At 50.2% G+C, this 13,217-nt stretch overlaps 1 protein-coding gene across 2 annotated transcripts in view; it reads right to left on the reverse strand.

Annotated features, from left to right (window-relative positions):
- Nucleotides 1-13,217, reverse strand: part of DHFR (dihydrofolate reductase) — a 236,108-nt gene that overhangs the window by 175,233 nt on the left and 47,658 nt on the right. For both annotated transcript variants that reach the window (XM_086962989.1, XM_086962988.1), the window contains exon 4: nucleotides 9,641-9,767. In XM_086962989.1, the coding sequence (XP_086819115.1) occupies nucleotides 9,641-9,767 (127 nt within the window). The remainder of the gene's footprint in view (nucleotides 1-9,640; nucleotides 9,768-13,217) is intronic.

The raw sequence follows: 13,217 nt of genomic DNA on the forward strand, positions 1-13,217 counted from the left end.
CAACTCCACTCGCGACGAAAAGCGTCTCTGAGCGAGTGCCGCCTTGGAAATTCCAACGCGCAGAACTGATGACATTGCGCGTTCTCGTCTGTGGCGAATAGATCTAACCAAGGCTCACCCCACTGCTGAAAGAGGCCTTGCGCCACGTCCGAGTTCAGACGCCATTCGTGATCCATCATGCACCGGCAGCTGAGTTCGTCCGCCCTGGCGTTCAGAGAACCTGCCAGGTGTTGAACCACCAGGTCACGCCCTGATGTTCTAGCCACTGCCAGAGGCGCAGACCCTCCTGGCATAGGGTCCACGACCCCACCCTGCCCTGTTTGTTGCAGTACCACATGGCGGTGGTGTTGTCCGTGAACACCTGCACTACACTCCCCCGGACAGAGGGGAGGAATGCTTTCAGTGCCAGACAGATCGCCCGCAGCTCCAGAAGGTTTATGTGGAGCTGGGACTCCGTCGGAGACCAGAAGCTTCTGATCTCCGCCTCTCCCATGTGGCCCCCCCCAGCCCAGGAGGGACGCGTCCGTCACAACTACGTGCTCCGGGTGGGATAGGGATCTGCCACTGACCCAATCGCGGTCCGTGAGCCACCACTGCAACTGTCTTGCAGTGCCCTCCGAGATCAAGACATGGTCGGACAAGTTGCCCTGATGCTGGGCCCACTGAAACTTCAGGTCCCACTGCAGAGCCCGCATCCGCCACTGGGCGTGATGCACCAGAAGGATGCAGGAGGCCATCAGCCCCAGAAGCCTCAGCGTCAACCTAACCGAGACTCGGGATAAAGGCTGAAAGATCGGAATCATAGCCTGAATATCCCGAACCCGCTGTTCGGGAGGATAAACCCGAAACTGCACAGAGTCCAGAACCGCTCCGATGAAGAGGAGCTTCTGGGAGGGATACAGGTGAGACTTCGGCACGCTGATGGAGAACCCCAGCAGGTGCAGGAGATCGGCCGTAGTCTGGAGGTGGTTGACGACTGTCAGGGGCGAGCCCGCCTTCAACTATTAGTCGTCGAGGTAGGGGAAGACTGACACCCCTAACCTGCGCAGATGAGCTGCGACCACCGCCATCACTTTCATGAATACCCGTGGGGCGCTGGTAAGGCCGAAGGGGAGCACGGTAAATTGAAAGTGCTCGTGGCCTACCGTGAACCGAAGGTAACGCCGGTGGGCCGGCAGGACGGGGATGTGAAAGTAAGCGTCCTGCAAGTCCAACGCTACGCTACCATCCAGTCACCGGGGTCCAGGGCAGCTAAGACCTGAGCCAAAGTCAGCATCTTGAACTTCTCCTGTCGGAGGAAGCAGTTGACGTTCCGTAGATCCAAGATAGGGCGTCGGCCCCCTTTGCCCTTCTTGGGTACCAGAAAGTAGTGGGAGTAACAACCACACCCTACTTCCGGCCCAGGAACGCGCTCGATGGCCCCCTTGGCCAAGAGGGCCGTGACTTCCTCTAGCAGAAGTTGCAAGTGATTCCCCGACACGCGGTGGAATTGCGGTGGCATGGCTGGAGGGGTCGCCTTGAAGGGGAGGGAGTAGCCCCTTCGGACGATTTGCAGCACCCACCTGTCCGAAGTGACAATGCGCCAGTAGAAGATGTGATGGCGAACCCTTCCCCCCCACTGGCGTCACATGGGCCTGAAAGCACAGACTAGGAAGGTTTTGAGGCAGGTGCAGCAGGGGAAGGTGTGGACTGGCCTCACCGTGGTCCCCGACCGCCGCTACGGCGGTGTCCACGGCTGCCACTGCACTGTTGAACGTTCTGCGGCACGTGGCTGGCGGCACGTGTGGGGGCGCCCCTTCCTTGGCCACGAAAGGAGCGCAAGGCACCCGTTTGCTGGCGTGTGGCCGAGAGGCCCAAGGACTTGGCCGTAGCCCTGGAGTCCTTAAAACGCTCAAGCGCATGGCCTGCCTTGTCGCCAAAGAGGCGACGGCCATCAAATGGCATATCCAGAAGGGTAGCTTGGACATCGGACGAAAAGTTTGCAGACCTCAACCGGGCGTGGCGTCGAACCGCCACCATCGTTGCCATCGCCCTGCCCAGTGAGTCCGTTGTATCCAGCCCACACCGGATGGAATACCGCGCTGCATCTCGACCCTCCGCAAGGGCTTGGGCAAGTTTAGCCCAGACCTCCTCCGGGCATTGTGGCAGCACGTCCGCGACCGTGTCCCACAGGGTGTGGGTGTAGCGGCCCAAGAGGCATGCGGTATTGACTGACCACAGTCCTAAACTGAGGGACGAGAACACCTTCTTCCCGAACTGTTCGTACCTCTTGGATTCTCGATCGGGCGGTGCCGTCGGGAATGCAGTCTGGGAAGTGGAGGCCTGGATGACCAGGCTCTCAGGGGTTGGATGGGTGGACAAAAAGCATGAGTCGCCCAGGGCCGGGCGGTAGCGCCTGACCACGTTCCTATCCACAGGCGGACTTGTGGCGGGCTTGGACCAAGTGCCCACAAGAACGTCACACAAGGCCTCATTAAAAGGCAGCAAAGGCTCACTGGAGCTGGTCTGCTGTTTAAGGACCTCAGTGAGGAGGTTAGTCCTCACGGCCGAGACAGGGAGCTCAAGGTTCAGGGCCTTGGCTGCCCGTGTCAACACTACACTATAAGCAGCCCCCTCCTCCGTAGCCACGGTTGGAGGGGAGACAAATCCAGAGTCTGGCGAAGTGTCAATGCCACTGGCCTCCCCAAGCTCATATGTCCAGTCCTGCTGTGACTGGCAATCCCGTGCCAGAGGGTCCTCAGACACCTCCCAATCACCCTCGTCACCCATCTCCTGTAGTTCAGGGTCAGCGGATGGGGCCAGTTCATGGAAATAGAAATCTCCAAAGGCCGTCGGTAGCGGCGCCCGAACCGGACCAAGGGTAGGATCGGGGACGGCGCCCATAGCAGGTGCCGGGGGCGACACCCGCTGGGCCGGCGCCGGTGAGGTCGACCGGCGAAGACCCGGATCCGGAAGCGGATCCAGAAAGGGCCTGCGGCGCCGGGACCGAAGTCGCCGGCGGCGCCAGGGCCGGAGCACCCGACCCGCTAGGCCCTACAGCCGGGGCCGTTGGGCCCGTAGGCGCCACGGAACCCGGCTGAGGAGGGAGGGACTTCATGGCCATGAGGTACCGCTCGATCTCCTTAGACGTCGCGTCATGCCCAGGGACCCGAAGGTGAGGGGCAGGTGGCGACGTCAGCGACTCTGTCGGAGCCGCGTGGGTGGTATCACCCGAAACCCCGGCCGCGTCGCGAGAGCGTCGGGGTGGGGTGGGTCGGAGGAACGATGACGTCTCTCCGACCTCTCATGCCTCTTACCCGAGGACTTTGAGCCCGACGACCGATGTCCACTCCCGAAGCTGCGAGGGCTCTGACCCGTCCCTCGACCGCCTGTGGGACCGGGACCTGGAACGGCATGGGGCCGACTGCCGGAGTTCCAGTCGCTTGCGGGACCGCTCCCGCCTAGCTTTCGACGTCAGGGCCCGGCAGTCGGAGCAGGTGCGGTCGTCGTGGTCGAAGCCTAGACTCTTGAGGCACCGGCGATGAGGGTCGGTAACCGACATCAGTCGGTCGCACCTGGAACAGGGCTTAAACCCGGGCATCCCTACCGGCACCGTAGGAGTCGAAGACTCAAAAAAGGAAATGATCAAAAAGATCAAAAAGTTTAGTCAAAAAAAAAACTAAGGGGTAGAGCTTCTCCGGATCTGCGCGGAAAAAAGAAGAACTGACGTCAGCGCGCATGGGCGGCGTCTAAGTACTCCGACGACGTCATTCCGGCGCCAACGACGGACGACGCCTGCCGACGCGCAGGGGTATTGCTACGCAAAATTTTCCGGATCCAGTCTGACGCCTGGGGATATTCTAAGGTAAGGAATCTATCACTAACGTGTCTCTTTCAGATAAAGCTTGCGGAAGCTGGTCCTGATGTCCCAGGGGTATTTTCACACCCATTAATGGGTGTTGGCAGTTCCAAGTTTCGGAAAAGAGCTAGAAAATCTCTATTTACAGAGGTTTTCTGCTCATTTTCCCTGCCACTCGGTGATATCGGCTCTTCAGAGGGAGACCATGTGATGGGAGCAGATATTGTGTGTCGCACCGTGTGAGTTGGCAAGTATGCACTTCACTGCCCAAGTCCTGAAACTCCTTCCCACCCTGGACTGCATCCCCCGCCCCCCAAACGACTCTTTCAGGTAGGTCCTCAATGCCTCCTTCCCCAGAAGCCTGACCTAGAAATGACAGAAGGCAGGAATAGACTGCTCAGACATCACGTAATGGCAGGAACATGTGGCTTTTCAAGCCCAAGAGGTCTGAAGAATGTGAAACCAATATGGAGTACAGGCTTCTGGAGAGCTCTGCATAAGCGGCGGGAACACATGAAGTAAAAATAGGCATGATGCTGATGGAGCAAGGACTCGTGTAAAAGACTTCCTCGGGCGCAATCCTCTCATATAATCCCGTAACGAAGTATTAATAATGTTTTGTAATATTTATGCACAACACTTCATATATTTCTGGATAGAGGAAGCTTGCCTATGTGTTTTACTAACAAGTAGCCCGAGTATGATTAAAGATGGCTGCTAACGCGGGAAACTATTGCGCATGCGTCAGCTGCATGACGTCTTAACGTTTGGAGGGAAAATTCTGCTTCTGCGCAATAGCATCCAATATGGCCGCTTGGAAACTCACGTGCTAAGCATCTGCTTTGCTGAAATTAAAATGAGTTGCATAAAAAAATTCTATTGCATAAATAGTCTTCATAAGTAAATGGGATTAGAGTAGAGATAGGTGGTATACAGTGAAATCATTTTATTTTGAAATTAATCTTTTTTCTTTTGACCTCTCTATTAGTTCGCATTTGGGCCTCTGAATGATGCTAAAGTCTACCAGCTACGTGGTTCCTCACACAGGTGCACAGATGACAAATCAGAAACTATGAGGTCAAGCCTTGAATCTCATCCAAAGACGTGCTCAGTACATGTCCTGGGAAGCAGCTGAACATCCTGAAGAATCAATGGTCAACTGTCAAATGTATACATTGTTAATGATAAAATGTGTGAATACGGGTGGGAAATAAAGCTTGGGAGAACAAATTAATGGGCGGGAACTTAAAACAATGAACTTAAGAAAATTATTAAAAACTTAGCATGGTGTGATGATCATCCCTTTAGTTTGTCCAATCAGAAAAGGGAGTTTCATAAAGTAGAAACATTTAGGGGTGGTACATGCCATTAGTAAAGTATAATTGGGGTAGTTAGTTAGATTAGGCAGTGGCAGTAAGAACATTAGGAGACCGAGATGCTGTCCGAATGCTGCTCGAATACCTGAAGAAGCTGACTTAGAATTTTAAAGCTAAATAGATTAGAAGAAGTCCAGGGAAGAATCGAGGAGATGACAGAATTCGAATAAGATCGCAGAAGAATCGTGGAGGAAGTTCGTTTCAGAGAGGGGTGAGACGCAGGTGTTGAATCCAGAAGAGGTCATCTATCCTGTCCTGAAGTTCTTGTCACCTGAACTTTCCAGGGGACCTATTAACTCTTGAGCAGAGGGGTCTGATTTTCACACCATCCTAGGTAAATATAACTTTGTGTATTGTGTCAATGTGCTCTTTTCTCTCTAGCCTCCTTTTTCCTGAAGTACTTGTTGTGAAATCTCATTAAATAGAACATAACAAGGGGCGTGGCTAGCAGCCAAGCAAGATGGCCACAGTCTGAAGGGGCTCTGAGGGTGAGACGGTCTCGCCTATAATCCGACCAATTATCCTAACTATAAAAAGTGTACCCGGAGACCGGCGTGGAATAGCTGAGAGGAAGCGGAACGGTTTGCTATGAAGCTTGAGTCTCTCCGTGTCCGAGGAGGCGAGATCTGAACTGCGTCAGACGGAGGCCTAGGTGATTGCCTTAAGCCGTGGCATACATTTTGAGATCAAGACGCGAGACTGCTGGGCTGGAGAGGAGGCGGGGCACATTGGTGAGCGGGCCACAAGCAAGTAAGCGGTAGCGGTGGGGGCGCTACAGGTTGCTCTCCCTCCCTCAGCTGCTCCAGGACAGAGACCGGGGCTAGGATGGCGGAGCCGCCGAACACAAGCCAGGGGAGACAGCGTCGGAAGGGAGCGTTCCGGCGCGGTGGAAGAGGCCCGTTGAATAACAACGCAGTATTGATGGCGCGCCCACAGGATGTACAGGGGCAAACACATATATTGGCCAGATCGAGCAAGAGGCCCGCTTTCTGAGTGCACCCCTGGAAGCGTGGAGTGAGGCACGGCCAGAGGCCGTGCCGGGGGGCCAAGAGAGCAATGCTGGGGATAGCGACGGCCTGGCTGGGCACCTCCCAACTCGAACAGGTAACAAATCTGAAAGTAACAATCAGAGGCTTTCAATTGTGGGATCATTATCTGGTGATATCCGGAGGCACTGTTGGGGTGTAGCAGCGGCCGGTAATCGGGAGCAGACATCCCTCTGTGGTCGCTGAACTACGCAGTGGAAAGAGAGGAAATGCGGCCTAGATCACTCAGAAGCCGGGGTGCGGGGTTTGGAGTGCAGACCAAGCGGGGACCGACCGATTGGCGGAGAGGCTGAAGCGTCTGCTTACAGGAGGAGTGAGAGCAGGTGGTGAGGGTAGCGGCTCTGCGGGCTTACCCCTCCCCTCCCACCCCCCCGGCCCGGGCATGGACCAGCGGTAGTAGCCTCCTGGCAGGTACGGGGACACTGAGAACGGCCGGAGGTAGAGTGGCGAGCCCTGTCGTGGGCGGGAATTTTCCGATCGAATAGAAGAAGTGGCTGGGGAGTGCAGGACAGAGAGGAGATTGGCGCAGAAATAAACGTGATGGACACCCAGGAGCCGTGATTCATTGCAACAGCGTCACTTGTATATACGAGACTTTGCAACTTATGGGCTTCGGTTTGGGGGTGAATCACGGCAGGATTACTGCAAGCTGCAGTCCACGCGACGTCCGCACAGTATGGCTCTGTGCAAAGGCGAAAAAGACAGCGACTGAGTGTGGCTGTGACAATATCAATATCCCCCCAAGTCAACTATCCGCAGGGACAAGCACCGGCAGTTCGGACGGGTGGCACGCCTGCGACGCTGAAACGGCCACGTCCTCTATACAGAAGCTGCGCCAACTATAAACCAAACAAGTGACAATAAGCGAATTCAGCGCCATAGTAGACAATGAGTGGCAGAGGATCCCGGGCGAACCAGCAGGGTAGACTGGACAAGTTTGCCTATGCTAAAGACTTTCTGCCACTGCCGGAACATACGGAGCAGGCAGCTAAAGGCGCAGCTTAACTTCAAGCCCTTGGAGATCTTCCTCAAGATGATCAAATTGCACAGAGAGTTCCTTTTCTGCTTTCCTTGGCAATAAAGTAACCACTGCAGGCCAACCCAAACAGTCACTATCACAGGGGCCGTCTCCTCCTTCAGCTTCCTTGGTTCTTCAGCTAGGCAAAGGTTCGTCTTGCTTCCCAGATGTGATCTAAAGTTCTGGGCCCCAATATTTATACTGCAAAATCCTTTGTTCTCTGAAGGCAGAGAGTGACTGTACCTAGTCAAAACCAGTTCTGTCCTCCTGGGTGTAGCTTCCTGGCAGGAGGCGGGGACAGCATTGTTTGAGAGCAGACCTGGCCCAGGTAGCTGAAAGGAAATCTCCTCCCCCTACTCTCCATTGAATGCAGGTCCTATTCAGCACAGCCCCGACTCATCAAACTGCTGGAACCAAGGCCCTCTCCAGCCCCCTGTCACTCACAAACCAGACATGGAATACACAAGCCTACAAGAGACAACTGAATGGTTAGGAAAGAAAATACATACTTTCTAAAAGTGGTATTTTCAAACACAGAATGTAAAAATCACCTTCACTAAAAGATGCATTTTAACCTTCTGAGTTCAGGCATACTAAACTTGCATTTCTACCTGGTTCCCTGTGTCCGTTAGGATTATAAGATGTTTTAATCAAACTGCCCATTCTGCCCTATGGGACCAGGTAGCCTTGCAATAGTGAAAAACAAAATTGGCTGCAATTCATTATCAGGACATGCCACACACATCAGGGCATGTCCTACCTTTTACACAATGCACCATGCCCATGGGGATACCTTGGGCCTACCTTAGGGGTGACTAAGATGTAGAAAAGGGAAGGTTTAGGGACTGGCAAGTGTGTGCACTTGCCAAGTCGACATGGCAGTCCCAGACTGCACACAGGCTCTGCAATGGCAGGCCTGAGCCATATTTTACAAGCTGCTCCTGTGGGTGGCACAACCAGTGCTGCAATCCCACCAGCAGCATTTGATTTACAGGCCCTGGGCACACATGGTGCACTGTACTAGGGTCTGACAAGTAAATCAAATAGCCAATCATGGAGTCACTAATCCATTACAACAATTTACAATAGGGAGCACTTGCACTTGTGCACTGAATAGCAGTGGCAAAGTGCCCAAAGCATCTAGACCAGCAAAAACATAGAAAGAATGCAGGAGGCAATAGCATAAAAATGGAAGGGAGACCCACGCCAATGGTGCTAGGTCTAACATTCAATCTCTGGGAATTATGGAAGCCCATAAACTACTCAGAGCAGCAATTCATTCTGCAGTCACTCTAGCAAGCATGCCAGGAGATAATCAAATGCCAGTGAACTGCCAACTAAATTGTCTCCCCTACCTACTAAAACATCACATTTAATGTGATTTTTGAGGGAAGTCTCATTTTCTAGTCCCTTTACCCCACCCAAAAGTTAAAAACACTCAGGAGGAATAAAGAGCTTGAGGAGGAGAATGCTAGGACCCCGGGCATGTACACGTTTAGTGAAAACTCAACCTTCAGTAATACTCAGGAAGCGCTCTAGAAAATTTGGAAAGCACTCACAATTTATTGGAGGGCAATAAAATAAAAATCAAACTTTTAAGCAATTACAAGTAGGGGAAAAACACCTAAATGGATTTTTTAATGCTACCAAACGAATTGCGGTTAGTGTAGCTATTACATGTATATATGCACTTTTTTGGTCCAGCACTACCTACAGTACAGATTATCACGCATTTCACATCAAACTGCTGAAATCCAAATACTATCTGAGCAACAGCCATAGGGATCGTATCCCTAATCAACACCCAAGTTTGTATCCTAAAAATTTCACTTGGTCAGGTGAAACACAAACTTTTAGGGGGAGGAATATCAGTGTATTATGAAAGCTATTGTTCCTCGAATGCCCTGTCACTAAACTCGTGCCTCCAAATCATGCCTAGCTGACCTTAAACACTTTGAAGCAAATGCTTTTGCCAAAGCTGTATTCACCTTTCCCCATTCATCTACTCATAGAACACCAAAGTACTCTTCTCTTCAAAGGCATTAGAGGGTCACAAAAACTCTTAATAAACCATACATTATTTAGTATCATAGGAAGATACAAGAGTTACTAAAATAAACAGAGGGGATGGGCTCATCTCCATTGGATTTTTAGTTTTAGATGTCAGTGGGGATGACTTCAAATACTTACAAATCAGTCAGACTCAATAAAAATACTTGTGCAGAGCAACTACAAGCCAACAGGCAACCCTGTGAGGACAATATATGTGAAATGCATTTAAAATTTAGTCAATTATTGTACAACTCAGTATTACTGATCTTATATTATTCTGGAAAATATTTCTACATGTTTGCATCAATACCTTATAGAGTGAGCTTCCTCCAATGATCCAGAGCATGTCTACTTTTTCTGCCAGTTCTGGCGACTCTACAAGCTCCAAGGCCCCATCCAAGCTGTGTGCAAGATAGTGAGCCCCTCCTGGCGGTTCTCTAAAGAAAACGAGAACAAACATAAATTTACCTATTCAAGTACTTATGCCACCATTACACACAACTACTCTGTTTGCGGAAGGGATTTCACATCAACTATAGTCATACATTGGGAGTAGATGAGGAGGTGGGGTTGGCAAGATGACTCATTGAGTTTAGAGCATGTTATTGACTCCGGTAGGTCAAGTTCCCTCTAAGCAGCATGCTTCGGGCGACCGCTCAGCCTCATTTCCAATCTGCAGATATAAAGGATTTCAGCCGGCATATTGTCAAAACAACTGCTGCCTATTTCACACTCAGCCTCTAAATGCAAAATGCATTTAATAAAAAACAATTTATAAAAAGAAAGTTTTAAATTTTCAATTGCACGATCTTAAAAACGCAGGTGCCTTCCAGTCCTCCAGAATGGAAGGGGAGCTTGCCCATATCTTAAGGTTTGTATGAAAACCTTTGTGTTTTTTCCTCTTCAATATATGTGGCACTTCACCAAGCCAGTTTGTGTGGCTATAAATAAAGTGCAATATTTCGGATGAACTCAAGGATATATATGATGCCCCCTTTCCAATATATGCCAAGTTCGGGGAACTGAATATGCTGACAGTGGTTAATACAGCCTAGTCTCTAGTTTTGATCTTTCGACATTTCGCTTCAGTGAAGCCCACCATTATTGGGTCATATACAGAGGGGCAAAGCATTTTTGCGCAAACTTGGAGTATTTGTTGTGCAAAATAATGGCATTAACTGGACCTAAGTAAACCAGTGGTCGAAGTGGGCGGGAACGGAATGGCACGGCGTGCCCCTACTTCTTTAATTTCATAGAGTCCGTTCCGCTAGTTTCTGTTTAAACATGCATTGCGGACGGCAGAAATCGCCAAGGCCGATAGTTAAGGTTCAGCTTTTGGGGACGGCTGGCGGGACTAGAAAGAAAAGGACTCCATGTCTTTTCCTTCGTGCCCAGAGAAGACAAGGAGAGTGTCCAGCTCTCCTGACGCTGGCAGCTGCCCCCCCCCCCCCCTCTTTGTTCCCCCTCTTCCCTCTCTTTCTGTCTCGCTCCTCCTCATTTAGTGAACCTGAGACTTCAAGAAACAGGTAATTAACTTTTGAGTGTACTACTTGGCCTTGCAGGCACAGTTTGCAGATCGCTGGTTCCACAATAGCAGCCACCCATCCTATTAGGATTTGCAGACGTGCGGCTACTTTACCATTGAAAACTGCACAGATGAAAAAGCACCTTTTAGACGCAACAGAGGAATACACATTGTAGAATGCACAGTATGGGCATGTTTGAGACTGGTTGCAATATATGCGATGACTGACTTACTCCCCCGCAATGTCGCTATTTAACAATCCTCAAATGATGCCATCTTTTGACCCAGGGGTAGTGAAGCAGCTGTGCACACTCCAGATACACACACTGAGCAATCTTTTTATAAGCAAGACCGTCAGATCATATCAGATGTATCTGGATGACATAGCTATGGATGTGTTGACACGAGAGGCGCAACTAGAGTGAAATTTAGGGAGGGGCTAATACAAATTTCGGGAGGTGGGGGTAATTCTTCCAGGAATCGTTAGAGTGAAGATGCAGGGGCTTTCAAAAGGTGTGAAAGAAAAACAAAGCCTCGTTAACAAGTAAATGGTCTTTCAAAGACCTGTGAAGTGCTCGGGTGGGGCTGTGAGTGCTGTCTAAGGACCTCTTTCCCTTGATGCTGAACGATCCCGCAGAGCTGGATCTCCTCACTTTTATCATGATGAACTCTTACCCAACTTGGCTGTTTACCACAATGTAGAAAGCAGTAATGTCAAAAATGGTAGTAGATGACGTGCATTGCAGAGCTGACTTTAATGAACAAGAATCCCAAACTTCTCTTTGCTCTTTTCGTTTATTTGCTCCCCTGTAAAATGGATCCAAAAAAGAAAAACACTTTTTGCTGGAAACGTGTTTTTCTGAAATTTTTCAATTTCTAAGTGCAGCCTCGGGGTAGAGAGAAACAAAACATTACATATATGAAAAATAACTAACTAAAGCAAGACAGAGTGGTTGCATGGTGGCCAGATTGATTTATTCAGACCTAAACACATTAGCGCCACTTTACAGTGTTTGCAGTAAAGCACTACTTATGTTTTCTCGTCGCTCTTTGAACAACATAGTTTTCCCGGGGTGGGAAAGTGCACTATTAATGGAGGTACTGAAATACCTGCTTGATGGGTGTATTGGAAAACAAAATGCATACCTCTGCATTCACAAATTTGGTCTTTTTAAACCATACTGCTTACATTTTGTAAGGATATAAGCAATGGGCATTGAAGCGGGTCCTTTCTGGGCCCTGTAGTCATGGCCTTAACTTTTCAGGCAAAAGCCCTCACTAATTTCTGAATAAGGAGTGTAAAAAGAAAAAGGTAACCATGTTGTTCCTGCTTACATTTCACATGCTTTACTTAATCTTGCATTCCCTAGGAGTGTTTGCTTTTTCTAGGATGTTGTTTAGGTAGCATATTGCTCGACTAGTGCGTAATTTGAATTGAGTCACATCCAGGTGTTTATAGCGGGTCAGTGGAGTGCAGATTTCTCTCAGTGGGCCAGTATGGTGTTCAGTGGGGGAGAGGATAAGGCACTATGGTCCGAGCTGCTGAATTTGGAACTGGGGAACCAGGTTCAGCATTCATGACCTGTCCCCCAGACCACTCCTCTTGAGGGAGCACATTTCCATGCTACACCTTAGAAGGCCCCTCAAGTAATCAGAAGCCATGGTGTCTTAGCACCAGCATGTGGACCCTGGCAGTGACAAGGGTGGGTTAACCTTGAAGGTCTGTCCACCACAATTCATTCTGAAGTTCACCTCCAGCCTTGCAGGCAGGCCTATGAAGCAGCACACCAAGGAGTAACAGTGACTATCACTGAGGTCACAGGACCCTTGACCAGAGTGGCTCTAGGGCAGTGTGACTGCACCAGGCGCTGACCAGCCACGGCCCATGCAGGTAACAGTAGTGGGGCTGGGTAAGAGAAGATTTCGAGGGACGATGCAGAGGGAAAATTAAATATATAATGAATTTTCCCTCTGCATTGTCCGCAAAATCCTCCCTTACCGGCACCACCGCCCCAGCACTATTACCTGCATGGACCGCAGCTGGCGCCGACTTCAGGTGGGGTCGTCGTGTTTGCAAGTATAATATGGTTTTAAAAGCACTTGCTGCCTCCTTCCTGGCCTCTATCAATTTTCGGCAAAAATAAAAATTTCATGATAACTCTAGTGATTAATGTTCTTAGTAGAGAGAGATGGTGTTTTGTCTAGTGGACGTTTTGACTCATGGAAAGGAAGCGCAGAGGGTTAATTCGCCTGCTGCTAGGAAAATGTACCATGCAGATCACAAAATGCACACAATGTAAATAGGCCAGTGGGTTACTGCTTTTGTCAGAGACCCTATTGTTACTTGCAGTTAATAAGTTAA

The sequence above is a fragment of the Lissotriton vulgaris genome, chromosome 3_1 (genome assembly GCF_964263255.1).
Source record: "Lissotriton vulgaris chromosome 3_1, aLisVul1.2, whole genome shotgun sequence".
Classification (NCBI taxonomy): domain Eukaryota; kingdom Metazoa; phylum Chordata; class Amphibia; order Caudata; family Salamandridae; genus Lissotriton; species Lissotriton vulgaris.